General features: G+C 37.0%; 2 protein-coding genes across 9 annotated transcripts in view; one reads left to right on the forward strand and one right to left on the reverse strand.

Moving 5' to 3' along the window:
- Positions 1-3,425, forward strand: part of unc13a (unc-13 homolog A (C. elegans)) — a 47,959-nt gene extending 44,534 nt beyond the window's left edge. For 5 of the 8 annotated variants that reach the window (XM_036007361.1, XM_036007364.1, XM_036007362.1 and 2 more), the window contains 2 exons: positions 96-255; positions 339-3,425. In XM_036007361.1, coding sequence (XP_035863254.1) covers positions 96-255; positions 339-627 — 449 coding nt within the window. In that variant the 3' untranslated portion in view covers positions 628-3,425. The remainder of the gene's footprint in view (positions 1-95; positions 256-338) is intronic. The other 3 variants (XM_036007365.1, XM_036007363.1, XM_036007367.1) reach the window with 1 other exon arrangement.
- Positions 3,426-3,679: 254 nt separating this feature from the next.
- On the reverse strand, positions 3,680-27,276 carry si:dkey-110c1.10 (unconventional myosin-Vb). Its single transcript, XM_031318286.2, has 35 exons — positions 27,101-27,276; positions 26,328-26,438; positions 26,021-26,189; positions 25,336-25,480; positions 24,988-25,144; positions 24,760-24,903; positions 24,539-24,620; positions 24,315-24,422; positions 23,360-23,472; positions 22,936-23,204; positions 22,696-22,777; positions 22,006-22,146; positions 21,681-21,812; positions 21,495-21,578; positions 21,287-21,403; positions 21,107-21,204; positions 20,908-20,994; positions 19,586-19,906; positions 19,018-19,174; positions 18,640-18,879; positions 18,334-18,543; positions 18,090-18,183; positions 17,847-17,995; positions 17,542-17,751; positions 17,239-17,339; positions 17,011-17,125; positions 16,642-16,747; positions 16,289-16,402; positions 15,375-15,526; positions 14,976-15,065; positions 14,674-14,806; positions 14,296-14,593; positions 4,679-4,853; positions 4,505-4,585; positions 3,680-4,415 (listed from the first exon to the last, which is right to left on the reverse strand). The coding sequence occupies exons 1-35, from the start codon at positions 27,125-27,127 to the stop codon at positions 4,254-4,256; spliced, it is 4,974 nt and encodes a 1,657-aa protein (XP_031174146.1). The 5' UTR covers positions 27,128-27,276; the 3' UTR covers positions 3,680-4,253.
- Between the last annotated feature and the right edge of the window lie 61 nt (positions 27,277-27,337).

Consider the following 27,337-nt stretch of genomic DNA (forward strand, 5'->3'; position numbering starts at 1 on the left):
TTATCACCGCTCCACATTTTCTCCACATGGATCTCTCTCCCTGTCTCTGACCCACACCTTCCCACTGTCGTTCCCTCCATCTGTCCTTGTCTCAGTGGTGGCTGCCAATGACCTGAGGTGGCAGACGCAGGGAATATTCCGGCCATTTGTGGAGGTCTATATCATCGGCCCTCACCTCAGCGACAAGAAGAGGAAGTATGCCACCAAGTCGAAGAACAACAGTTGGGCTCCCAAATACAATGAAACCTTCACCTTGTGAGTAATAATACTGATAATGATTGGCTGTTTTGTTTTAATCAACAGATAGTTGGTAACTCTCTCTCTCCTCTCCACTGCAGCACCCTGAGTAGCGAGGTGGGTCCTGAGTGCTACGAGCTGCAGGTGTGTGTGAAGGACTACTGCTTTGCGCGAGAGGACCGCACCGTGGGCATGGCCGTCCTGCAGCTGAAGGACATGGCCTCCAAAGGCAGCGTCGCCTGCTGGCTGCCGCTGGGTAAACGCATCCACATGGACGAGACGGGCCTCACCGTCCTGCGTATCCTCTCCCAACGCAACAACGACGACGTGGCCAAGGAGTTTGTCAAGCTCAAGTCGGACCAGCGCTCTGCAGAGGAGGGCCGCAGCTAAGAGACATGACAGAATTTAAAACGACCTGTCTAAAGCTCAATCAGACATTGCCACCTACTGCCCTGGACCTCTCCTGAGCCACTGCTAGCCATTGCTCTGCTGATCCAGTGTTGTAAAAGCACACATAAGACAACACCACACATCCATCCAGTGCTGTAAATACATTCATTTCAGTGGAAAGAACATAGTGCTAAACAAATCATCAATCATTTTTTTTTAAAAAGCACCAGTGTCTTTAGTGTTGCAGGTATTATCAGCCATCCTTTTGATGAACACATTCAATCACAGAGCATAAATCTACTTTCCTCTGTCCGTAGAGGTGAGTCATGTCATTCCGTACACACACACCTCGTGTTAATGGTTAAGGTGAGAAATATCTTGTAGCCTTTAATATTTTGGCTTCCTCTGGCCCCTTCCCTGGCCTGCACCGCCTCAGAGAAGGGACCGCAAGTGCCAACAGATAATCGCTGAAATATGCCAAGACCAGCCCTAAGCACAACAGGACCAACTGTCCAACTGACCCAATAACAACAACAACACTGGCTGCAAGGCTTCAAACATTCCAGATATTGGGCGGGGACAAAGCACTATTTAATTAAGATACTTTTAATATTTATTTACTGCCCTTTTTCAATTTATATTCAAATAATTCTATATAGCATAATATATAATATATGTAGGACATATGTGAAGTTATATACAGGATTATTTGATGGATGCGTGGTCCTTAAAAGATTGTCCGCGTTTGTCTTTATGTCCGTCTACCCTGTAACAGCACACTGCCTGACACCCTCAATGCCTTCTGTCGTGTTGACCCTTGTACGGTATGTCTGCCTCCTATATAGCGACTGTGTAGAGAGATGAATCTGATGAAAACACGCCTTCAAGCACTGTGTGATCCATCAGAGAGAGTGTGTGTGTGTGTGTGTGTGTGTGTGTGTGTGTAAAAGAGATAATGTGCAAGAGTGAATGTATAATCTGCGTTTTGAGCATGTGTGGAGCTCATAACGTGCGAGCGTGTTTATAAGATGTTCTAATGTTGACCTCATGTAGCCGCCCATGTTGCCTGTTACCTGCAAATGTAATCACAGAAAGCCATCACAAGTAAAGAACATCACACAGAGGGGGTTATCCATATTCAGATTAGATTTTGGAGGATTTTCAAAGTGTCTTTTATTCTTGGGAGGATGCAATTTATATCTTATGATGGGTATTTCCATCATTTTTGTGTTACTGTAAACATTCCCAACAGCCCTGTACTGGGTGTGTGAGAGGTGCAGGAGGAGGAATAACCTGACTGCCACTTCCTTTTCTTAAAATCAAAACCTGCATGTAAGGAGATCATAATAATCTAAGAACCTGAGCAACGTGCACTGAGGTAGTTATAAAACCACACATGCTGTACCCCAGGGAGAGCATGAATCAGTAATGATCTACCACCCATGATCCCCCATTGATCCAGCTGCAGGTGCTGTTGGCCCTGATCTCTGATGCCCAGAAGTCAGACCTCTGCTAAAGGGCTGCAGATCCAGACATTTAAAAGAGTCCTACAGCTTATTAGAGATGTAGTGTGAAGATTTAGAAGCACAGGGTTTTGATGCACCCATTTATACTCTGATCTTTTCTTTCTTTTTGTCAGTAATTGTTGGAATGACAGGAAGGCTTCAAATCATCCTACAGTTAAATTAATTTCTTTAATCTAGAGTCAATATCATGTAAAACTAAATGTTTTGATTTGACTATTGACTGTCCAGCATGTCTCTTAATTCAACTTCTATTTTAATGAATGCCCTTTTTTTATAAGATTGATTGGTTTATCTATCTCTTAACAGGTGTATGTGTGTTTGTTGCAAAAAAAAAGCATTCAAGCGAGGAATGTCCAAGTTAAATAATGACAGGGTGTTTTGTTTGTTTTTTATATTTTTGCCCCAAAGTACTTGATCGTTAATGGATAACATAACAGGCCCCCTCTTTTAAACAAGGTGTAAGAACTGAACTCTATGCATCTAATCTATAAAAGTCTATGTAGATCAATAGTCATTTTCGAAGCAGTCGCATAATGTTTACATTGTGGATTATTATTACTATATCAGCACAAGTGTTTGTCTGATATGTTGTACATGCTGTCTCTATAATGGGCCAAATATCACAGCTGTAGTAGAGCTGATTAGAGACTTGTTTGTGCAGCTTTTCAGCGCTGAGAAAAATAATCTGGAACAGAGCGATCAATTGCTGTTGTTGGGCGTTGTAAATAGCTCGGATGTAACAAACACGTCAGACTATGTGAAGTGAAGTTTGCTGCTCTTTTGTAGACTTGAATTTTTGCTCTGGGTGACTGGGCAGTTGGGGATTAAGTGTGTGTGTGGGTGCCCCATCTGGATATGTAGCTATTATTGAAAGATACAGGAAGACCATGTACACACTGGAGATAAATAACAAGCAATTTGTACAAATCTGATAATTTAATAGGCTCAATCTAAGAGGCAAAAAAATACACCGCTAGCTTCTGACCTTTACACTGCCATTATAGACCGTCATATAGACTATAAAAGGAAAACTAGCCATCTAAGTAAAGAAATTCTAAACTTGTTGTCACTCTCTGGTGTGTACAAGGTCTTTTTATTCAAGGGGACATCTGCACTGTCTTTTAATAACTTTTAAATAGCAGGTACACAACTGTCACAAAGCTGGAAATGCCACGAAAAAAAAATCTTTATTTATTGCTGTTGACAATGATACATTAGTCTCCTCCTTCAGAGGCTCAGTTTGTGTGTTGGACTGGGATGTGGAACAGGAATGCACACAGACGTTAAGGACAAGGATAAATGTAGAAGCACAATGAAAAGCACAAAAACAAAGAGCAGACAGACATGCATGATCTGTTGTGTCTGGCTGACCAGGCCACACAGACAGCTGCACAGCGACGCCGGTCCTGTACTTTCAGAAAAGGTGCATGATAGGATCGATGAAACAAAAAGAAATAATGTATTGTGCCAGCACGCATAATTATTTGATGTTAATTGCCAATTGTTGTCTCCTTTTATTTTGATTGATTTCATTTTTGTTTTCTATTTTTCAAATGTTTGTGTATATATAAATATGCATTACTGATGTGTAGTGGTACAAAGTACTAGCATGAGAATTTTTTTATACACAAGATGTTTCTAATTTTTTGCGTTTTTTTAATTCTGGTTGTTCTTATTGGGGGTTGAGGTGACTGCGACTGCAGTCTCTTGTGTTTCTGCTTCCAATAAAATATGGGAAAAAAAGCTTAATCTCACTCGTGTTTATCAAACTGTACTGAGATATAGCTGCACCTTTATACACCACTATTTTTTGACTACATAACTGCCTTATTTTATTCAAATCTTTACTCTTTTTTTTAAAGAAACATTTTGACATTCATGCCATTTCAGTTTATCTGACCTTCTACAGCGTACAGACTAAGCCACTGATAATTAACAGATTAAAAAGTTAGTGCCACTAAAAAAAAAATCAGAGAGGAATTAAATTCACAACACCTCCAGGAAGTAATTTTACTTTCAAAGGATTAAATTCAATAGATTGGGAATTAAAATTTGCTAAAACATTAATATATTTGCCCTGAAGAGGCAAGGCATCCTTCACTAGGCTCTGCGTAGAAAGGAAATCTTGAGGCAGTCTGGGATGACTAACTGCTCGGCATGGAGGACCGGGGGAGGCAAGTAGGGAAATGTGACAGGAAACACTCGTCTCACATCCATGAGGAGCTGTGGAGGCTGACCGTCAGAACGGCCTTTGAGAAGCCCCTAGAAGAGCAAAGACAGACCATTCACATGGAGTTTCACACCATTTTAAATTGATAAACACATGAAACCCTTGCAGCTGTAGAAAGTACCTGGACAGTACGGATAAAATTCAGTGTGACTCTTTCATCTAGGTCACTGTGGGGACTGTACAGGGTCAGAATCTTCACTATCTGTTAAAGAAAACATACCAACAGGAAGTTATATACACTTCACCTGCACTAAAATTTGCTCTATCTTCAAGCCAGATGCAGATAGAGACCCACCTGCTGGCTGGACAGGGCAGTGCAGGTCTGAACAAGGGCCTGTGCGTCCGACTCAGTCTTTTTCCCAGCCTGCAGCAGCTGAACCGCCTGGATGAGGGGCTCCAGTGTGACCACAGCGCCCCCTGAGTGCAGACCTCGGCTACGCAGCCACTCCTCCAGCAGACTCACATTATAGCTTAATGACAAGAGACCTAAAGGCTTATTCATAATCTAATATGTTTACACATATAACTTCATCTAAAAGGGGTGGGCACAATAATATGAATACACACACAGGGATAAAAATGTCACAAAAAGTCGTAATACAGTATACCATAAATTGTCATATAAAAAAAGTTATAGTATAGTATGTCATTAAAAAGTCATAGTCATAGTATATATAGTATGTCATAAAAAAGCATAGCTTAGTATGTCATAAAAATGTCTTAAAAAGTAAGTATGTCATCGAAAGTTATAAAGAAGTCTTAGTATAGTACAGTATGTCATGAAAAGTAATAGTATAGTATGTCATGAAAGAAATCACAAAAAGCAATTGTATGTCATACAAAAAGTCAGAGTATAAAAATGTCAAAAGTCATAAAAAAATCATAGTCCTAAATACTATGTCCAAAAGGTCATAATATAGTGTATCATAAAATGTCATATTATTGTACATCATATGAGTGTCAAAAGAGGTCATAATATATAGTATGTCATAAAGATATTTTAAAAAGTCATAGTATAGAATATATAGAATATAATATAGAAGTCATGTCGTACTAGAATGTCATAAAAAGTAATAGAATAGTATGTCATGAAGATATTTAAAAATGTGGTATGTTATCAGATATTTTAAAAAGTGAGAAAATAAAAAGTCATAGTATAGTATGTTGTAAAAGGTAATATAATATATATGTCAAAGAAGGCGTATGTCATAAAAATATCAAAAAGTCATAATATAGTATGTCATAAATAACTGTTAGTATTGGTATAGAAGTCATAAAAATGTCAAAAAAGTCATAGTATAGTATGTCACAAAAAGTAAAAAAAAAGTCATAGTATAGTATGTCGAAAAAAAGTCATAGTATTTAGAAAAAAATCATATTATAGTACAATATATTAATAGTCAAAATATTGTATATCATAAAAAGTCATAGTATAGTACGCAATAAAGAAGTTATAGTATAATATATTTAATAGAAAGTCATAGTATAGTATGTCGAAAACCCTCATAGTATAGTATGTCGAAAAAAGTCATGAAGAAGTCAAATGTTGAACAAAGTCATAGTACAGTATGTCGAAAAATTCATAGAAAAATCATAGTATAGTATGTCAAAAAAACTCATAGTATAGTATGTCGATAAAGTGAAAAAAGGTCATAGTATACTAAGTCGACTAAAACTCACAAAAATTTCATAGAATAGGATGTTGAAAAGTCATAAAAAAGTCAGGATGTGGAAAAAAAGGCATGAAAAAGTCATATGTTGAACAAAATCATGAAATAGTTATAGTATAGTATGTTAAAATAAACTCCAAAAAAGGTCATAATATAGTACGTCGAAAAATCTCCAAAAAGGTCAAAGTATAGTATGTCAAAAAAAGGCATAGTATAGTATGTCAAAAAGGTGATTAAAAAGTCATAGTATACTATGTCAAAAAAAGTCAAAATAGTATGTCAAAACAATTCCTAAAATAGTCATAGTATAGTATGTTGAAAAAAGGCATAGTATAGTATGTTGAAAAAAGTCATGAAAATGTCATAGTATACTATGTCGAAAAAGGCGTTAAAAACTCATAGCGAACTATGTTGAAAAAACTCAAAAAAAGGTCATAGTATTATATGGCGAAAAAAGACATAGTATAGTATGTTGCAAAAAGTCTTGGTACAGTATGTTGAAAAAAGTCATAGTATAGTATGTCGAAAAAAGTCAAAGTACAGTAGGCTATGTCTGAAAAAGTGAAAAAAGGTCATAGTATAGTATGTCGAAAAAAGTCATGAAAATGTCATAGTGTACTATGTCGAAAAAGGCATTAAAAAGTCATAGTGTAGTATGTTGGAAAAAGTCATAGTAGAGTATGTCAAAAAAAGTCAAAGTACAGTATGTCTGAAAAAGTGAAAAAAGGTCTAAGTATGGTGTGTCGAAAATAGTCATAAAAAAGCCATAGTATAGTTATAGTATAACATAGAAAAGTGTTGCTGTGTGGCATTCCTTCTTTGTTAGTATAGTTTGAAATAAAAAAGTCACAGTATAGTGTGTCGAAAAAAGTTAAAAAAAAGGTCATAGTATAGTATGTCGAAAAAAGTCATAGTATAGTATAGTGTGTCGAAAAAAGTCCAAAAAGGTCATAGTATAGTATGTCGAAAAAAGTCATAGTATAGTGTGTTGAAAAAAGTCAAAAAAGGTCATAGTATAGTGTGTCAAAAAAAGTCATAAAAAGTCATAGTATAGTATGTTAAAAAAAGTTGAAAATAGTCATAGTATAGTATGTCAAAAAATAGTCATAGTATAGTATGTCAAAAAAAAGTCATAGTATAGTATGTCGAAAAAAGTCAAAGTACAGTATGTCTGAAAAAGTGAAAAAAGGTCTAAGTATGGTGTGTCGAAAATAGTCATAAAAAAGCCATAGTATAGTTATAGTATAACATAGAAAAGTGTTGCTGTGTGGCATTCCTTCTTTGTTAGTATAGTTTGAAATAAAAAAGTCACAGTATAGTGTGTCGAAAAAAGTTAAAAAAAAGGTCATAGTATAGTATGTCGAAAAAAGTCATAGTATAGTATAGTGTGTCGAAAAAAGTCCAAAAAGGTCATAGTATAGTATGTCGAAAAAAGTCATAGTATAGTGTGTTGAAAAAAGTCAAAAAAGGTCATAGTATAGTGTGTCAAAAAAAGTCATAAAAAGTCATAGTATAGTATGTTAAAAAAAGTTGAAAATAGTCATAGTATAGTATGTCAAAAAATAGTCATAGTATAGTATGTCAAAAAAAAGTCATAGTATAGTATGTCGAAAAAAGTCAAAGTACAGTATGTCTGAAAAAGTGAAAAAAGGTCTAAGTATGGTGTGTCGAAAATAGTCATAAAAAAGCCATAGTATAGTTATAGTATAGCATAGAAAAGTGTTGCTGTGTGGCATTCCTTCTTTGTTAGTATAGTTTGAAATAAAAAAGTCACAGTATAGTGTGTCGAAAAACGTTAAAAAAAAGGTCATAGTATAGTATGTCGAAAAAAGTCATAGTATAGTGTGTCAAAAAAAGTCATAGTATAGTGTGTCGAAAAAAGTCAACAAAGGTCATAGTATAGTGTGTCAAAAAAGTCATAAAAAGTCATAGTATAGTATGTCGAAAAAAGTCATTGTATAATATGTCGAAAAAAGTCATTGTATAATATGTCGAAAAAAGTAAAAAAAAGTCATAGTATAGTATGTTTGAAAAAGTCGGAAAAAAGTCATAGTATAGTATGTCGAATAAAAGTCATGGTATAGTATGTCGAAAAAAGTCTAAATAAAGTCATAGTATAGTATGTCGAAAGAAGTCATAGTATAGTATGTCAAAAAAAAGTCATAGTATAGTATGTCGAAAAATGTCATAGTATAGTGTGTCGAAAAAAGTTGAAAAAAAGTCATAGTTTAGTGTGTCGAAAAAAGTCATAGTATAGTATGTTGAATAAGTCATGTGATGTGTTTTTTGTTCTGTAAATAAAATATTCCAGAAGAAAATTGTTGATGTGTGGCATTCCTTCTTTGTTAGTATAGTATGAAATAAAAAATGTCATAGTATAGTATGTTGAAAAAGTCATAGTATAGTATGTCGAATAAAAGTCATGGTATAGTATGTCGAAAAAAGTCTAAATAAAGTCATAGTATAGTATGTCGAAAGAAGTCATAGTATAGTATGTAAAAAAAAAGTCATAGTATAGTATGTCGAAAAATGTCATAGTATAGTGTGTCGAAAAAAGTCGCAAAACAAGTCATAGTATAGTATGTCGAAAAATGTCATAGTATAGTGTGTCGAAAAAAGTTGAAAAAAAGTCATAGTATAGTGTGTCGAAAAAAGTCATAGTATAGTATGTTGAATAAGTCATGTGATGTGTTTTTTGTTCTGTAAATAAAATATTCCAGAAGAAAATTGTTGATGTGTGGCATTCCTTCTTTGTTAGTATAGTATGAAATAAAAAATGTCATAGTATAGTATGTTGAAAAAGTCATAAAAAGTCATAGCATAGTATGTTGAAAAAAGTTGAAAAAAGTCATAGTATAGCATGTCGAAAAACGTCGTAGTATAGTATGTCAACAAAATGTCATAGTATAGTGTGTCGAAAACAGTAAAAAAAAAGTCATAGTATAGTATGTTTGAAAAAGTCGGAAAAAAGTCATAGTATAGTATGTCGAATAAAAGTCATGGTATAGTATGTCGAAAAAAGTCTAAATAAAGTCATAGTATAGTATGTCGAAAGAAGTCATAGTATAGTATGTCAAAAAAAAGTCATAGTATAGTATGTCGAAAAATGTCATAGTATAGTGTGTCGAAAAAAGTTGAAAAAAAGTCATAGTTTAGTGTGTCGAAAAAAGTCATAGTATAGTATGTTGAATAAGTCATGTGATGTGTTTTTTGTTCTGTAAATAAAATATTCCAGAAGAAAATTGTTGATGTGTGGCATTCCTTCTTTGTTAGTATAGTATGAAATAAAAAATGTCATAGTATAGTATGTTGAAAAAGTCATAGTATAGTATGTCGAATAAAAGTCATGGTATAGTATGTCGAAAAAAGTCTAAATAAAGTCATAGTATAGTATGTCGAAAGAAGTCATAGTATAGTATGTAAAAAAAAAGTCATAGTATAGTATGTCGAAAAATGTCATAGTATAGTGTGTCGAAAAAAGTCGCAAAACAAGTCATAGTATAGTATGTCGAAAAATGTCATAGTATAGTGTGTCGAAAAAAGTTGAAAAAAAGTCATAGTATAGTGTGTCGAAAAAAGTCATAGTATAGTATGTTGAATAAGTCATGTGATGTGTTTTTTGTTCTGTAAATAAAATATTCCAGAAGAAAATTGTTGATGTGTGGCATTCCTTCTTTGTTAGTATAGTATGAAATAAAAAATGTCATAGTATAGTATGTTGAAAAAGTCATAAAAAGTCATAGCATAGTATGTTGAAAAAAGTTGAAAAAAGTCATAGTATAGCATGTCGAAAAACGTCGTAGTATAGTATGTCAACAAAATGTCATAGTATAGTGTGTCGAAAACAGTAAAAAAAAAGTCATAGTATAGTATGTTGAAAAAAGTCATTGTATAATATGTCGAAAAAAGTCAAAAAAGTCATAGTATAATATGTTTGAAAAAGTCGGAAAAAAGTCAAATTATAGTATGTCGAAAAAAAATCATAGTATAGTGTGTCGAAAAAGTTGAAAAAAAGTCATAGTATAGTATGTCGAAAAAAGTCATAGTATAGTATAGTGTGTCGAAAAAAGTCCAAAAAGGTCATAGTATAGTATATCGAAAAAAGTCTAAATAAAGTCACAGTATAGTGTGTCGAAAAAAGTCAAAAAAAAGGTCATAGTATAGTATGTCGAAAAAAGTCATAGTATAGTGTGTCGAAAAAAGTCATAGTATAGTATAGTGTGTCGAAAAAAGTCATAGTATAGTATAGTGTGTCGAAAAAAATCCAAAAAGGTCATAGTATAGTATGTCGAAAAAAGTCATAGTATAGTGTGTCGAAAAAAATCCAAAAAGGTCATAGTATAGTATGTCGAAAAAAGTCATAGTATAGTGTGTCGAAAAAAGTCCAAAAATGTCATAGTATAGTATGTCGAAAAAAGTCATAGTATAGTGTGTCGAAAAAAGTCAAAAAATGTCATAGTATAGTGTGTCAAAAAAAGTCATAAAAAGTCATAAAAAGTCATAGTATAGTATGTTGAAAAAAGTTGAAAATAGTCATAGTATAGCATGTCGAAAAAAAGTCATAGTATAGTGTGTCAAAAAAAGTCATAAAAAGTCATAGTATAGTATGTTGAAAAAAGTTGAAAATAGTCATAGTATAGTATGTCAAAAAATGTTATAGTATAGTATGTCAAAAAATGTCATAGTATAGTATGTCGAAAACAGTCATAGTATAGTGTGTCAAAAAAAGTCATAAAAAGTCATAGTGTAGTATGTTGAAAAAAGTTGAAAATAGTCATAGTATAGCATGTCGAAAAAAGTCATAGTATAGTATGTCAAAAAAAAGTCATAGTATAGTGTGTCAAAAACAGTCTAAAAAAAGTCATAGTATAGTATGTCAAAAAAAGTCATTGTATAATATGTCGAAAAAAGTCAAAAAAAGTCATAGTATAATATGTTTGAAAAAGTTGGAAAAAAGTCATAGTATAGTATGCCGAATAAAAGTCATGGTATAGTATGTCGAAAAAAGTCTAAATAAAGTCATAATATAGTATGTCGAAAGAAGTCATAGTATAGTATGTCAAAAAAAGTCATAGTATAGTATGTCAAAAAATGTCATAGTATAGTGTGTCAAAAAAAGTCATAGTATAATATGTTTGAAAAAGTCGGAAAAAAGTCAGTATAGTATGTCGAATAAAAGTCATGGTATAGTATGTCGAAAAAAGTCGAAATAAAGTCATAGTATAGTATGTCAAAAGAAGTCATAGTATAGTATGTCAAAAAAAAGTCATAGTATAATATGTCAAAAAATGTCATAGTATAGTATGTCAAAAAAAGTCATAGTATAGTGTGTCGAAAACAGTCAAAAAAAAGTCATTGTATAGTATGTTTGAAAAAGTCAAAAAAAGTCATAGTATAGTATGTTGAAAAAAGTTGAAAATAGTCATAGTATAGCATGTCGAAAAAAAGTCATAGTATAGTGTGTCAAAAAAAGTCATAAAAAGTCATAGTATAGTATGTTGAAAAAAGTTGAAAATAGTCATAGTATAGCATGTCGAAAAAAAGTCATAGTATAGTGTGTCAAAAAAAGTCATAAAAAGTCATAGTATAGTATGTTGAAAAAAGTTGAAAATAGTCATAGTATAGTATGTCAAAAAATGTCATAGTATAGTATGTCGAAAACAGTCATAGTATAGTGTGTCAAAAAAAGTCATAAAAAGTCATAGTATAGTATGTTGAAAAAAGTTGAAAATAGTCATAGTATAGCATGTCGAAAAAAGTCATAGTATAGTATGTCAAAAAAAAGTCATAGTATAGTGTGTCAAAAACAGTCTAAAAAAAGTCATAGTATAGTATGTCAAAAAAAGTCATTGTATAATATGTCGAAAAAAGTCAAAAAAAGTCATAGTATAATATGTTTGAAAAAGTTGGAAAAAAGTCATAGTATAGTATGCCGAATAAAAGTCATGGTAAGTCTAAATAAAGTCATAATATAGTATGTCGAAAGAAGTCATAGTATAGTATGTCAAAAAAAGTCATAGTATAGTATGTCAAAAAATGTCATAGTATAGTGTGTCAAAAAAAGTCATAGTATAATATGTTTGAAAAAGTCGGAAAAAAGTCAGTATAGTATGTCGAATAAAAGTCATGGTATAGTATGTCGAAAAAAGTCGAAATAAAGTCATAGTATAGTATGTCAAAAGAAGTCATAGTATAGTATGTCAAAAAAAAGTCATAGTATAATATGTCAAAAAATGTCATAGTATAGTATGTCAAAAAAAGTCATAGTATAGTGTGTCGAAAACAGTCAAAAAAAAGTCATTGTATAGTATGTTTGAAAAAGTCAAAAAAAGTCATAGTATAGTATGTCGAATAAAAGTCATGGTATAGTATGTCGAAAAAAGTCTAAATAAAGTCATAGTATAGTATGTCGAAAGAAGTCATAGTATAGTATGTCAAAAAAAAGTCATAGTATAGTGTGTCGAAAAAAGTCGCAAAACAAGTCATAGTATAGTATGTCGAAAAAAGTCATAGTATAGCGTGTCGAAAAAAGCCGCAAAACAAGTCATAGTATAGTGTGTCGAAAAAAGTTGAAAAAAAGTCATGGTATAGTATGTCGAAAAAAGTCATAGTATAGTATGTTGAATAAGTCATGTGATGTGTTTTTTGTTCTGTAAATAAAATATTCCAGAAGAAAATTGTTGATGTGTGGCATTCCATCTTTGTTAGTATAGTATGAAATAAAAAATGTCATAGTATAGTATGTTGAAAAAGTCATAAAAAGTCATAGTATACTATGACTTTTTCGAAAAAAGTCGCAAAACAAGTCATAGTATAGTATGTCAAAAAAAGTCATAGTATAGTGTGTCGAAAAAAGTCAAAAAAAAGTCATAGTATAGTATGTCGAAAAAAGTCAAAGTACAGTATGTCTGAAAAAGTGAAAAAAGGTCCAAGTATGGTGTGTCGAAAATAGTCATAAAAAAGCCATAGTATAGTTATAGTATAGCATAGAAAAATGTTGCTGTGTGGCATTCCTTCTTTGTTAGTATAGTTTGAAATAAAAAAGTCACAGTATAGTGTGTCGAAAAAAGTTTAAAAAAAAGGGTCATAGTATAGTATGTCGAAAAAAGTCATAGTATAGTATAGTGTGTCGAAAAAAGTCATAGTATAGTAAGTGTGTCGAAAAAAATCCAAAAAGGTCATAGTATAGTATGTCGAATAAAAGTCATGGTATAGTATGTCGAAAAAAGTCTAAATAAAGTCATAGTATAGTATGTCGAAAGAAGTCATAGTATAGTATGTCAAAAAAAAGTCATAGTATAGTATGTCGAAAAATGTCATAGTATAGTGGGTCGAAAAAAGTCGCAAAACAAGTCATAGTATAGTGTGTCGAAAAATGTCATAGTATAGTGTGTCGAAAACAGTCAATAAAAAAGTCATAGTATAGTATTTCGAAAAAAGTCATTGTATAATATGTTGAAAAAAGTAAAAGAAAAGTCATAGTATAGTATGTTTGAAAAAGTCAAAAAAAGTCATAGTATAGTATGTTTGAAAAAGTCGGAAAAAGTCATAGTATAGTATGTCAAAAAATGTCATAGTATAGTGTGTCGAAAAAAGTCGCAAAACAAGTCATAGTATAGTATGTCGAAAAAAGTCATAGTATAGTATGTTGAAAAAGTCATGTGATGTGTTTTTTGTTCTGTAAATAAAATATTCCAGAAGAAAATTGTTGATGTGTGGCATTCCATCTTTGTTAGTATAGTATGAAATAAAAAATGTCATAGTATAGTCTGTCGAAAAAGGTATTTAAAAGTCATAGTATAGTATGTTGGAAGAAGTCATAGTGTTGCCCTTTTGATGTATACCCTCCTGTTTTTACCTTAAAGTTTCTCTTAATGTGTTTTTTTGTATGTCGAAAAAAAGTCATGGTATATTATGTTGAAAAATGTCGAAAAAAAGTAAATAACACATGAATGAACGCCCTATCTCGCAATGTTAACAAAATTGAAAAATATTTTTTGCATCCGCCCTGTGATTCGGATTTGCTTCAAAATCTTCTTTGGCCTATGCTACACCATCCCACCAAGTTAAATGAAAATCAGGCCACAAGTTGTTCCATAATCCTGCTAACATACAAACAAACCAACAAACAAACAGACAAACCAAACCAAACCAAAAACATAACCTCCTTGGCAGAGATAATAAATGTAAAGTTGCATACCTTAATATGATATGAAAAAATGTTGCATATGTAAATTTCTACCGTATTTGCATCCCACGACTCCAGCAGCACATGTCTTTTCTCAGCAGCAGGCTGTTGAGAGCAGAGGCAGAGATGAGGTAGGTCAGCTGGTGGAAGGCCTGCTCCATCTGTGACGGTGGCAGAGCCTGATGGGACAAAGCGGTGTGAAGGGCTCCTAGCTCCCTCAGCACTGCCGCCATTGTGGGAGCATCACCTCCTACAGTCCTGGGGTCAGAACCTGCTCGCTTTCTAGACGTTCCCAACTTAACTGCCGATCCAGACAGACCTGGGATGGTCTCGCTCTCCAACAGAGCAGGGACTGAGGGAAAGAGGGAGCAGGAGGTAACATAAGAGGGGGGAGCATTAAAAGAATCAGTGTTGTTTTCATTATAGTGGTACCTATGATGTTTTGTAGGCGTTTTTCAGTGATGGAGAGGAGCTGCTGATAGGCCTGGATACAGAGGTCACTCAGGGTGCGGATCAAGTCGCTCAGATCAGCCGCCAATGGAACCAGTTCGTCTGAGTCAAGGGTCTGAAAAGTAATTATCCATGCATTCATTCATCGATATCAAAGAATCCCCAACTATTACAAAGATTATGTTCTATTAATTCTATTCATCAGAGACTGGACTGTGTGCAAGACAACAAAGATGCTCCCAGTTAATAAGATGTAAATAATAATAAATACATGTTCATCCTACCTGTTTCGGGGAGTGCTGGGTCAACAGGTCGTGCAGCAGAAAGGCATTTTTTAGCCACAGAGCTGTCATATCTACATCGTTACTATGTTTCTGCAGGGACAGACAGAATAAACAAAGGCTATATTGTCACTTGAAGATCAACAATAATCTAAAAAAAAATATCTCAGTGCTGCTATGTGCTCTCGTGTGTATGTGAGAGGTATATGGGCTTTGCTGTGGTTTACTTTAGGGGGCCAGATTGTTGGACAAAACAATCTGCAAACAATCACTTGAAAGGGTTTCAAAGTCAGTTGTCGACGCTTCCCTCTTAGTGACAAGCTACCCGACATGATGTGATCTGCCCTTACACATTAAACCTCAAGCATATGGTGCACCAAGCAGACTTAGAGCTCAGGTTACCTTCAGAGCTGCCTTTATAGCAGTGACAGCAGCGCTACAGAGTGAGCGGGCGTGCGTTTGGTCTCCGCTGCAGTCGGCCTGACGGACACACAGGAAGAGCACGTTGGCAGGCAGGCCAGGAGGCAGAGACAGGGCACTGTCGACACGGATGTCTGGACCACAGACAGAGAGCAGCAATGACATAGTGAACATGGCCAGGTCATATTTGTCAGCCATAGAAGAGTTAGTTGAAGTTAAAGTTTATTCTTATGTGTCACATCATCCTCAGAGGCAACGCTACAAAATGGTGGTCTCTCAACATCCCATAGACGGGTTTCTAAAGCATTTAAAGAGTCCTCTTAAAACTGTTGTAGGAGACAATCATGTCATTCCAGAGAACAATATACTCATATTTCAGTGGTTGGTGGATGTTTCCAATAAGCAAATGAAAATGGCAAAATAACTTCAAGGAGTCACTATGATAGATAGATAGATAGATAGATAGATAGATAGATAGATAGATAGTTGAGGAGTGTAATGGCATTTTTTTTACTATTTTGTGAGATTTTATAGACTAAATGATTAATGGATAATCAAGAAAATAGTCAGCAGGTTAATTGATGAGGAAACTAAATGTTAGTTGAGGGGCAAGAGAAGTTTCTTTTTAAATATAATATATGTCATGTGTACACCAAATGTGAAACGGCTTGTATTCTAGGTCAATGCCAACATAAACAAATGTATGCAGGTTTAGAGAACAAAATATTTAGTGGAATTTCTAAATAAAAACTCACCTACTAAACTTACATACTTATGAAGAATTATAAACTATAGCCTGATGCAGATTACTTTTGTGTGTTTTCTACGTAAAAGTTCGAATGCTTCTATGTACTAAAACCTAAATATAGTGTTTGCTAATGTTTATACTGTCTCACCTGTGATGAGGTTCTTGATGAGCTTGGTTTCATCTCTCTTCCTACATTCCAGCAAACCAGTGACTGTTGCTGGCTTCGGTTTTGATTGACAGGAGGATGTCTCTTGGGTGAAAGCTGTTGGGAGAACTCTGTGATGATATTTCTGTAAAAAGTGTTTACTCATCTGCTCTCAAGTACACTTTAACATCATATTTAACAACATAAGTTAATGATCCAAATATGTGACGTTAAGTGAAAGCTTCATATTTCACAAATGGCGTCTTTTCAGCGATGAAGAAAACCCACTAAACACTTTATTCTGAAAGTGCATAGCAAACCATAAGCTCTGACTTTAAGCTTGTGATGAAATTTACCTTGTGTCAGGAGTTGTCTGAGTGAGACTGTGTTTTTAAGCTCCTTCAGCTCTCTTCTTAATCTGACACACTCTTGCTCTCTGGCCTCGAGTAGTTCCTGCAGTTCCTTTACACAAAAACACACTCACAGGATTTGTGGCTTATAGCCAATGCTTGGAAACCAAACTGACTTCCAGCGGAAACAGTAGAAAAAGCTTAAACTTTTTAACAAGATTACAAGCAGCCGGAATCCACTGGCTCTTACTTTATAGACTGCAGAGTGATTATGAGAGAGAGATAATAACATAATAAATAGACTTTAGAATGTATACATAGTCTTTCAGCAGACTCCCTCATGCACCACAGATGACTGCCTTCATAAGTCGATACCTGTCGCTGTACAGCAGAGGAAGAATCAGAGATCGCTTGACTAAGCTGGCACCTCAGAGCCTCCAGCTCCTCCTCTCTCTGACTGCGCTGACTACGCAGCTGGCTCTCCAGAAACCTGACACAGACAAGGGGAGAGATGAAACAAGATCACAGAGTTCATCCAAACAAATATAAATCACAGCATAAAATCGAAGAGGAAGCAAGTTGATAAACGAGTGACAGACTGACTTGTTGGCTACTCGTACAGCATCGTAAGCATGTGCCAGGTCCTCTCCTTTCATCTTCACCGCCGGGTCTTTGGCCACATCCATCCTCTCCATCAACTGATCCTGTCAGCACACACATGAACACAGTGTGACATTTTTGTTGCCTGACCCTATGTTCCAAATGTTGCAAGTTGGAAAAGTGCCCACGCATACTCTGAGCATCAATAATCCTAACTCAATGCTCATAAAATGTTTTTGCCACCAAACTTGAGGGAGGTTTTGTGATATTCTTCTTTCAGTTTATTCTACTCCTACACTCTCTCACCATTGGCGTTTCCAAGCTCCACACTGAGGCTCTCCTCTCCAACGAGGGAGACGTCACACTGACCCTGCGGACCTCCTCCGGGGAAGGGAAGGCAGATGGGAAGGGTGTGAATGGGTTGAGAGACTGGGGTGACAGCACAGTGGGGCAGGGAGAGAGAGGCTCCAAGCTCAGACTCTGGGTGGAGTCAGTCCTTCTGTGGCCCTTGGAGTGCTGTTGTGAGGAAGAAGAAAAAAATACCATCAGCAACCAAGATGGAGTTTTAGACCAAAATAGTATTTTGTGTGTCTGTAGGTGTAGTTATGAACCTCAGTAAGCAGACTCATCTCTCTGAGGTTGTCGTATCTCTGCTCCAGTCTGGTGAACTCTCTCAGGAGGCCCTGATACTTTCTCCTCTCCTCATCCAGCGCCGCCCTCAGAGATGCACCTGCCTGAGACACAGCCTGATGCACACACTCTGCACACACATAAAGAAAAAGAGAGGAAGAAGACCAAGGGTTTACCTTTGAAGCTATGCAGACATTTGATGCTGGAAAGTTAACAGAACCTACCTTCTTGTGCTTTTTCTTGTTCAAACAAGCGAGCAGAGAGATCCTCTCTCTCTTTGCAAAAACGGTCCTTTTCTCTTTGCAGGGCTTGTAACTCCTTGACAATAAGAGAGAATGAGAATAAACTGCTGGTCAGGGGAATTTTTTTTTTAAATTATGAGACATCTGGTATTCTTCATGTTTTATAATAACACATCACCAGCACCGTGTAAAATGTGTCAAATTATTCTTGGGTCAGTAGACCTACTTGTGTGAGTTGAAGGATCTCCTGGGCAGCCTTCTCTTCAGCTCTCCTTCTTTCCTCCACCTTCTTCTCGCTAATGACGGTGCAGGGCTGAGGCTTCTCCTGTTTCTGTCTCTCTAGTTTCTGTACCGTCGCCCTCAGAGCCGCCAGCTCAGCACTGGTGGCCTCTCGCTCTGCGTGCAGGGTCTCTCTCAAAGCTGCACTCTCCCTGGCCTGGACAAATACAAACAAACAAACACAACTTTATTGTGTAGAAAGTAGAAAATAAAATGAACTCTTACAAGGATCACATCACAGGATCACACACACCTCCTGGTCCGCTCTCAACTGCAGCTGCATCAGTTTGACTTCCATGCCCTTGTTGAGCTCTCTGTACTTCTCCACTGAGCGGGCCTCCGTCTTTAGTTTCATCAGCTCTCTCCTGGCAGCCCTGCGGCGCACGCAGCACTGCATGAACACCACCGCCGCATGTACTCGCCTGTACGCCTGCCTCGCCAACCACCCACGCACTCTCGCCTGAAGCAATACAGCAGCCCGCTCCGCCACCAACTGGGGAGGGAGAATTGGGTTTACATCAGTTCAGGCTTTGCCTACATTAACTTAGTAGTCACAATTAAATGATCTTCTAAACAGATCAGAAGTGCAATGTTAAGCAGGTAATGATTAAGGCTGAAATTAAATGCTGACCAGTCTGTATCTGTGGCGCGCCATCGTGCCCCTGGTGAAGGCCTGGATGGTGATGGTGGCCTGTCGGATCATGAGGAACAGCTGTCTGACCATCACCATGCGGTAGGTCTTCTGGATTATTAAAGCAGCCTTGGTGTAGCGCAGGGTCAGGGCAAGTCTGCAGCCAAAGTGACAAAGAGGAAATGTAAGTGTTTTAACAAAAAAGTTTTGGGCTATGTCTGGCAATTTTGTGTTGGAGATTGATAGAGTTTACACAAATACAGAAAAATAACAGATCTGGTAATAGTTGTTGTGCAGTGTAAAATACATTGTAGCTCACATGAAAGAGTTCTAAACGTAAACCTGTCTTCATTAGCTATACTGAATATATCATTAATATATTTAAAAAATATATAAAAAGAAGAAGATTAAATTACACTTTCTATCATTGACAAATCAGTTTCTCTAAAAAATCGGTCACTTTCCTTTCAAAAAATAATATAGTGCAGTGAGGCTAAACTGTAATATTTAGAAAACAGATGAAGATTGCATTGCAACATGTACTGTATATATCTTCTTCTATCCTCACCGTCTGGCCAGAGCTCCTCTGCAGTATCTCTGTATGGTGACAGTTGCCCAGCAGATCCTGGTGTATCTAATCCGTGCAAGCCATCCTCTGACCCGGCTCTGGATGATCACAGCAGCAACACGCAGCCTCTCAGCTCTCAGCCTCTCCAGAACAGCCACCTGACCGGCCCGGAAAAATACTTTGGTCTTTCCAAAGCAGTACTGGTCTGGGTCTGGGATGAGCTGAGGCAGGGCTTGTCTGCATGAGGCCTGGGCCTGATCCTGGCCCTGAGAACCTCGAAGCAGAAGATGGTACCTGCTGAAGAACTCCTCGTAGGTCCATCTGGAAACAAAGATTTTGAACAGAAATCTTAGAGAAAACAGCTTATTAGTTCTGTTAAGATAGTTTCTGTCTTTTTGTTTTGGTCCACTCTTCAATTTAATTTTTTCGTTTACATAATTTGACTCTAGTGACTAGTTCACTGTAGGGAAAATACAAATATGAAGTATTAATAAAGAGACACATATATTACATTACTGGACATTTATACTATTTTATGCTCTTATTATTTGGTAACACTTTTACCCATCCGGGATTGTTCTGACTTCATGTGGGTGCGTTCACGAAACTTGGACATATGAGACGTGAGAGTTGGTTTGTTGCAACAAATCTACATTACTCCTTCCTCAACATCCATGTTTGTTTATCGTTTATAGGTTCAGGGGCTGACTCTAAAATACTGGACACTGGAAAAGATATTTTTAGGCACTTTATGCTTTTATTTAGATAGTGACACAGAGGAAAGGGGAGAGTGAGGGAAAGAAATACAGCAAAGGGCATTAGGCCCGACCTGAACCCGGGCAAGGACTCAGCCCCATTGGTATGTGCTCCACCCGGTGAACCACCGGGGCGCCCCGATAGGTGAAATATTGAACACAAACAGTAAATAACTAAGTAAATAAATAAAGACAATGAAATTGTTATTGTCATGGATTATCTATCTCAAGCATGTGTTATGTCTCTGTAAATTGCTTTACCATATAACCACAATCTGAAACAAATGCTGCCTAAAAGGTAGGAAATAAATCTAAGACCTTATTTTCTACAAGGTACACATAATGGTCTATTAACCACAAATGGTTGGTTTAGTCCTTTAAGATTAAGGTGCTTTAGGAAAACCCAACTCTGGTCAATATGTCTTTCATCAATGCCTTAGAAGAGAAGAAGTGCAACATCTGATATCCTCTTTTATATGACTTTCTTAACATGACTTTAAAGACTGAGTTCTCATACTGTGTGAGAACTATACAGAGTTTACTGAATGTCTAGGAAGTACTCCGTACCTGGATGGAAAACCTGCAGCACTGATGCGAATTGTCTCCAGCACCCCACAGGCTCTCAATTGCTGGACTGTCCTCCTGGGGTCAAACCTAACAAAGCAAGGCTATTAGGCTGCTTGGTGCACGCACCAGTGTCAAGGACAACACAAAATCAAATGCATCAACTTTTAATTTTGTAAAGACGGGCCAAACAAAGACATACATAAAAGGTTCTTTGAGGTCGTTGGGTTTAATACAGCGGACATAGTGAGGAGTGGTGCTGTTCAGAGTGTCCATCAGCATCTGTAAGGACTGACGAAACTGACAGGCACCAAAAACATAGTGTTAAAGTTTGCTGCACCAAAAATGAAGTGAACATAAGAACAAAGCCATAACAGCTCACCTGGAAGCCCACCGTCAGTTTATGTTCTTTGGTGGCTCTTTTCCCTGAACGAACACTTCCATTAGCCACAGAGGAAACATTTCCCTGCTGCTGGAACAACTCAGCCACCAGCTCAGACTGACACACACATGAACACACACAGACACAAGTTAGTGATCACATAGTCACATAGAAATGAAATGAAATTGAATACGTAACAAATACCTACCTGACTTGCTTTGAGAATATTAACGAGCTCCTCAAAGACTGTATCTCGATTCTTGCCTAAAAAGCCATTGCATTCATATTGCACCTGATGAAAAAAAAAAAGAAAAGAGAAGAGACTTTTTCCACATATTAAGACTTCACTACTAATTCACTACAGTTTCTCTGTGTGTTGACCTTCATCACTCACTGTGTCCGCGAAGTGCAGAACGACGAAGGCGCTGTTGGACATGCGAGGTTTCTGGAAGTGAGGGTGGGGCTTGTTGTTCAGGTGTTGGTCATACAGCTTCTGCACCCAGCTCTCATCTGAACCTTTGGGCATCTGACCATAAACACAGACAGTGATCACAGAGACCAGAGTTTAGAGGGAGAATATTACTAAAACCAGTGAGTTAAAAATTCAAAACTATCCAGTGCCTAAAATAACAGTGAACCTTTTACATTTCACTTAGTGTAACAAACAGAGGAGAAGACAGATCAAATTAAGACTAACAAAGAGACAGATGGGGACTGACCCTGCACTCCTCGTCTAAAAGATCAAACAGGCCCAGTTGTCCCTCTATGAGATTGATGCACTGCTGATTGTCACTGAACTCAATCCTGCTCCAGGCCAGCTCTTCCCGGACGTACTCCTCCTGCTCCAAGTGGAACACATGCTGCAGACAAACACAAAAACATATATAAAAATTAATCAATCATCAACTTAAAGATGCGAAAAAATGAGAAAAAAATGCAATGACTCTATATAGAAAGTTTATTAAGGAGGCAGACGACCTGACCATCCTGAGGATAAAAACAGTGAGGGAAGCTTGGCTATAAAGAAGAGATCATCACAGAGAGGCCCAGACAGAGCAGCACTTCTTCCTGCATGTTGTATGAGGAAGACACCCCTTTATTCCTTAAAATCTGAATAATTTAACGTGATTTTGAAAACTTTTCACCCCTAAAAAAGTACACCACACCACTGTAGTGTTCCACACATGCATTCAAATGTGCAATAACTTGCAAAACTAAAAAACAAGATGGACTTTAACAATGAAAGAAAATGATGGAAAGAAACATCTGTTGATGCATTATTTGTAGTATTATTATCATTAAATCAAACTCAATTGGAATTTGTGATGATAGAGTTCAGTGGTGATAGAGCTGATTCCCTGAAGAGTTTAACAAGAATAATAGACATGTCTGCCTGTCACATAACTTACCCTGTTGAATTGCTGTTGCAGTTTTTCATTTGCATAATTTATACAGAACTGCTCAAAACTGTTCAGGTCAAAGGTCTCAAACCTGCTCCGAGAAAAAAGAATTGTCAGTCCAACTGTGTAATAACACACTGAAGATAATGAACAATACACTTCAGAATACACTATACTAAAGCAAACTTTAGAGTTGTAATAAGGCCACAAAAATAATTTGTATCCAGTTTTACAAAGCTCATCACTCACCCATAGATGTCTAGTACGCCTATAAAGGATTTGGCCTGTCCCCTCTGGGTGCGCAGAGCAGAGTTGAGCCTCTGGACAACCCATGCAAACATCTGGCCATAAACATGTTTGGCCAGTGCATCTCTGGCTTCTATTGCCTGCTGACCGGACACAGGTTTGACCAGCATCTCTCCACCTACAGCCAGTTTGCGATGACACAGCCAGTGGGCTATATGAGGTCCTTCCACTCCTAACAGCTTGGAGAAGACAGCCAGAGGGCGGTCGTCTACCTGAGAAAGAAACAAAAGACTACACCTGTAACAGTATACTATATGCACTGATAGAGGAAATATGATGGCAGTTGAGAGAAAAAACATATTTATAGAAGAACTAAGGCACTATAGGTGAGAGGAGACATAGATTACATTAGAAATACATTTCTTACATCAATATAACTCCGATCAGAACTTCTCCCACTGGCTTGGATGTTGACATTTCCCAGGTGCAGAACAGCTGACAGGATCCGGAAGAGCTCCATCTGTTGGTCAGGCTGCACATCTGCAATTTCAACAAATAAACCAACATCTTCATAAGCAATGACATGATTCAGTTACATAAAAATCTTACCAGAGCCTGAAGAGTTGGATCCTCAAACATCATTGTGTATGCATCAGTGGTGGAATGTTACTAAGTACATTTACACAAGTACTGTACTTAAGTACAAATTTGAGATAGTTATACTTTACTTGAGTCTTTTCTATTCATGCCACTTTCTGCTTCTACTCCGCTACATTTCAGAAGGAAATATTGTACTTTTTACTCCACTACATTAATCTGACAGCTTTAGTTACTAATTACTTTACAAATTAAGATTTTTGCATACAAAACACATGACGTTGATTATAATTGGTTGATTGACAGAACTGTTTTGATTGTTTCCTGCTTCTTAAATGTGAGGATTTTTATGCATTGAGTATTTTTACTTTTACAGTAATACTTTAATTACATTTTTCTTATGACACTTACATACTTTAACGTAAGTAACATTTTCAATGCAGGACTCTTACTTGTAACAGAGTTATTTCTACCGTGTGGTATTAGTGCTTTTACTTAAGTAAAGGACCTACATACTTCTTCCACCACTGGTATGCATTGTGTATGTGTGTGGGTGTGTGTATGTATGTGTGTGTGTGTGTGTGTGTCTGTCTGTCTGTCTGTCTGTCTGTCTGTCTGTCTGTCTGTCTGTCTGTCTGTCTGTCTGTCTGTCTGTCTGTCTGTCTGTCTGTCTGTCTGTCTGTCTGTGTGTGTGTGTGTGTGTGTGTGTGTGTGTGTGTGTGTGTGTGTGTGTGTGTGTGTGTGTGTGTGTGTGTGTGTGTGTGTGTGTGTGTGTGTGTGTCTACCCAGGATGGTGAAAGCATTGCGAGTGCGCTCCAGGTCTGACAGATCATCAGTACCAGAAATCTGCATCTCTCCTCCCTGGCTGGTGTAGCGGAAATTCTCAGGTGCATCTTCAGCAAAAAGACAACGCATAGTCAGACTGCATGCAGCGTGGACATTATAATACACAAAACGTGAATGGACATTTGAGAACAAGCAGAGAGGGCTGTTTGTGATTAAGTCTCACCCAGTTTAAGGGCTCTCATCTCAGGTAACTCCCTGGAGGCACACAGCTGGTAGAAGATGTGGTAGTTCCTCTCTGCTGATGCCTTAAATGCACACAAACGTACAGACAATGTTCATGAACAGATCCATAATAAATAGGTGTGTAACATTTCACATCTTGACAAATGAAAGATTCTTATGTGCAAAAACTGTTTTCATCATCACTCTGGCTTTAGAGCTTACTTGGAAGACAACCCTTGACTTCTCCAGCAGATACGTCCTCATGTTTGCCCCAATGATGTCCCCTTTTCTGCCAAAGCCGATCTCGATGTACTTCCCAAAACGACTACTGTTGTCATTGCGTGTGGTTTTAGCATTCCCAATCGACTGTAGACAAAATTATGTGTTGTTTTATATCTTTAAAAAAAAACACAATTGACAGGAAAAGTAACAAATGTGTTCAACCATCACCTCCAATATTGGGTTGGAAGCCAAAACCTTCTCCTCCACACTGGTCTGCTGTGCTGCTCCTCCAACCACAGCAAAGTATCGCATGGTGAATTTGGCTGAGACCGTTTTTCCTGAGCCAGACTCTCCACTGATGATGATAGACTGGTTTTTCTCCTCCCTATACACACAGATAGTGTGACTATCAAATCCTACACAGTGTAGTTATACTGAGATAGTTCAGTCAGTTCATCAGTGTTGTTGCAGTGCACCATAAACAAGACAGTATAGGAAAATATTCTTACTGTATATGTATATGTTCTACTGTATACAATTTGTTGTAACATGACCCCCTAGCCTTTGACCTCTGACCTGGTCATAGTGCGGTAGGCTTCCTCGGCCACAGAAAAAATGTGAGGTTCCATGTCGGCCATGTCCTGGCCGCTGTAAGCATCGATCACCTCCTCTCCATATATGGGGAGCTGGTCATAGGGATTGATGGCCACTAACACAATACCTGGAGGGACAGGAAAAGAAAGTCACATTAGCAAGGGACTCTGGATGTTGATGGAAATATTTTGCAATAACTATATCATTTTCATCTGCACTTAAATCCAAATGAGGAACATCTCCTAAAACTCCGTCTACTTTAAGTCTAAATTAAACAAAGCACATGTCACTCATAATTATAGTGAAAATAAACACACAACCTTTCTAAATGTATAGGGATTTAAGGGTAAAACAAAACATTTGTCATGACAAAACTACACAAATTTAATCTTATCTAGGATTAAATTATCTAAATAGTAATATGTAATTACATCTTGAACCAGTAGCAGCGAGGGAGTTGCCTCCCTGGCTCAACCTTTGACCTACTGTAATATAGTTGACATTATGAGCTGTAATAATGCAGACAGAAGCACAGAGGAGCTGTTTGCTGCTGTCACTACAAATCTGAGAGACCGTCTGTTACTAATGTTGTCCCACTTTCAGACAATCATCCCTATTTTAGCTAGACTTCCTTAAATCTGTCTGTTTTTGCCAGTTCAGTGCTCACCACAGTACGTATAGATGCTGCTGTAGTCCAGGAATCGAACCTGCAGGTTGTGCAAGACAGCAGGTTCATGGAGGAAGCTGAGAGCTGTCAGGTCATTTTCCCCCTCCAGGATGTCGGGGTTCCCCAGCGGTGGGAGATCAGAATGGGACGCCACTGGATAATGGGTCTCCTACCAATAGAGAAGGAAGTTAGGAGTTCTTGTGTAAAAATATAGAGAGGACATTGGGCTTATGCTGTTTTATGAGGACCACGATACTAGATCATTCACATTGATATTTGGATAATATAATGTTACTGCATGTTTCACCTTTCCATTAGAGAGCTGTAGCAGTAGATGTTTCTCTCCAGGACTGTAGTCCTGGAGGAGCAGGGCTGACACCCAAACTGCATCTGGGTCAGGAACCCACACACATGCTCCCTAGAAAGGAGCAGATTGTTTCAGGTGAGTGTGAAGAGTGAAAGAGATACTGCAGGTTGAAAACACTCGGTATGGTTAGAGTGCAGAAAAGAAGAGATTTTTATTTCATTTTTCATTTTCTCTCCCGACACTGTTCAGGTACATGTAACACTTCCTGGCCCCACCCAGACAAGACATTTGTCATCCATCAGCATAAAAGGCTCCTAAACGGTGTTAAAAATTAACAACGGTCATCCTACTCTAAATTGCCCGCATGGATTAGCCATTACCTACTTCTAACATATGTAATTTGCTTATTAATGTGTGCATTTTAGAAATTAATCCACACTTATTGACCACCAAGTTTACAGAAATAAGGATTTAAAAACGCAGATTTGTAGATTTGGTCACAGCAAATCTATCATTAACTGTAACCTTTTGGCTCAAAAATATAAGAGAGGAACTACCACTTCTTCTACCAGTAATCATTCACTAAAACTAAAACATTTTATAAAAAATTGACATGACATGATGACATGACGGGAAAGGCTGACACACATACCAGATACAGTATGTCATGCAAACACAATAATGCTAACCTCATTAGCAATACAGTTTTTATATCATAATCAATTCTCTTCTTTTAGGGACCTACAAATGGTAGGCCCTCAAGACAGTCTTACCTTGCTGTATAGCTCCAGTGATGTCATCTTAACTACTTTAAAGCATGCAGATAGACATCATTTAAAAAACAATCAACAGGGGTAACATCAGCACGTCCCTTTGAAAAGTCTGTATCCTCCACAACTCAGAACAGCCACTTTGTGTCCTGGTGACAGTATTTTGCACTTTGTCCAGGCTCACAAAGACAAGTTAACTGTTAATCTGTGAGAGGATGCAGTGATTGGATGGAGGAGATT

The sequence above is a fragment of the Sander lucioperca genome, chromosome 11 (assembly GCF_008315115.2).
Source record: "Sander lucioperca isolate FBNREF2018 chromosome 11, SLUC_FBN_1.2, whole genome shotgun sequence".
In the NCBI taxonomy this organism is placed as follows: Eukaryota; Metazoa; Chordata; class Actinopteri; order Perciformes; family Percidae; genus Sander; species Sander lucioperca.

Bases quoted from the DNA above. Each gene is read 5' to 3' on its own strand.
- si:dkey-110c1.10 (XM_031318286.2), bottom strand. From the start codon at position 27,127: ATGACATCACTGGAGCTATACAGCAAG. The intron at 24,621-24,759 runs GTAAGCTCTAAA...TGTGCATTTAAG, and splicing joins AGTCAAGGGTTGTCTTCCAA to GCATCAGCAGAGAGGAACTA. The intron at 15,527-16,288 runs GTGAGACAGTAT...TCTGTGGTCCAG, and splicing joins CATCAAGAACCTCATCACAG to ACATCCGTGTCGACAGTGCC.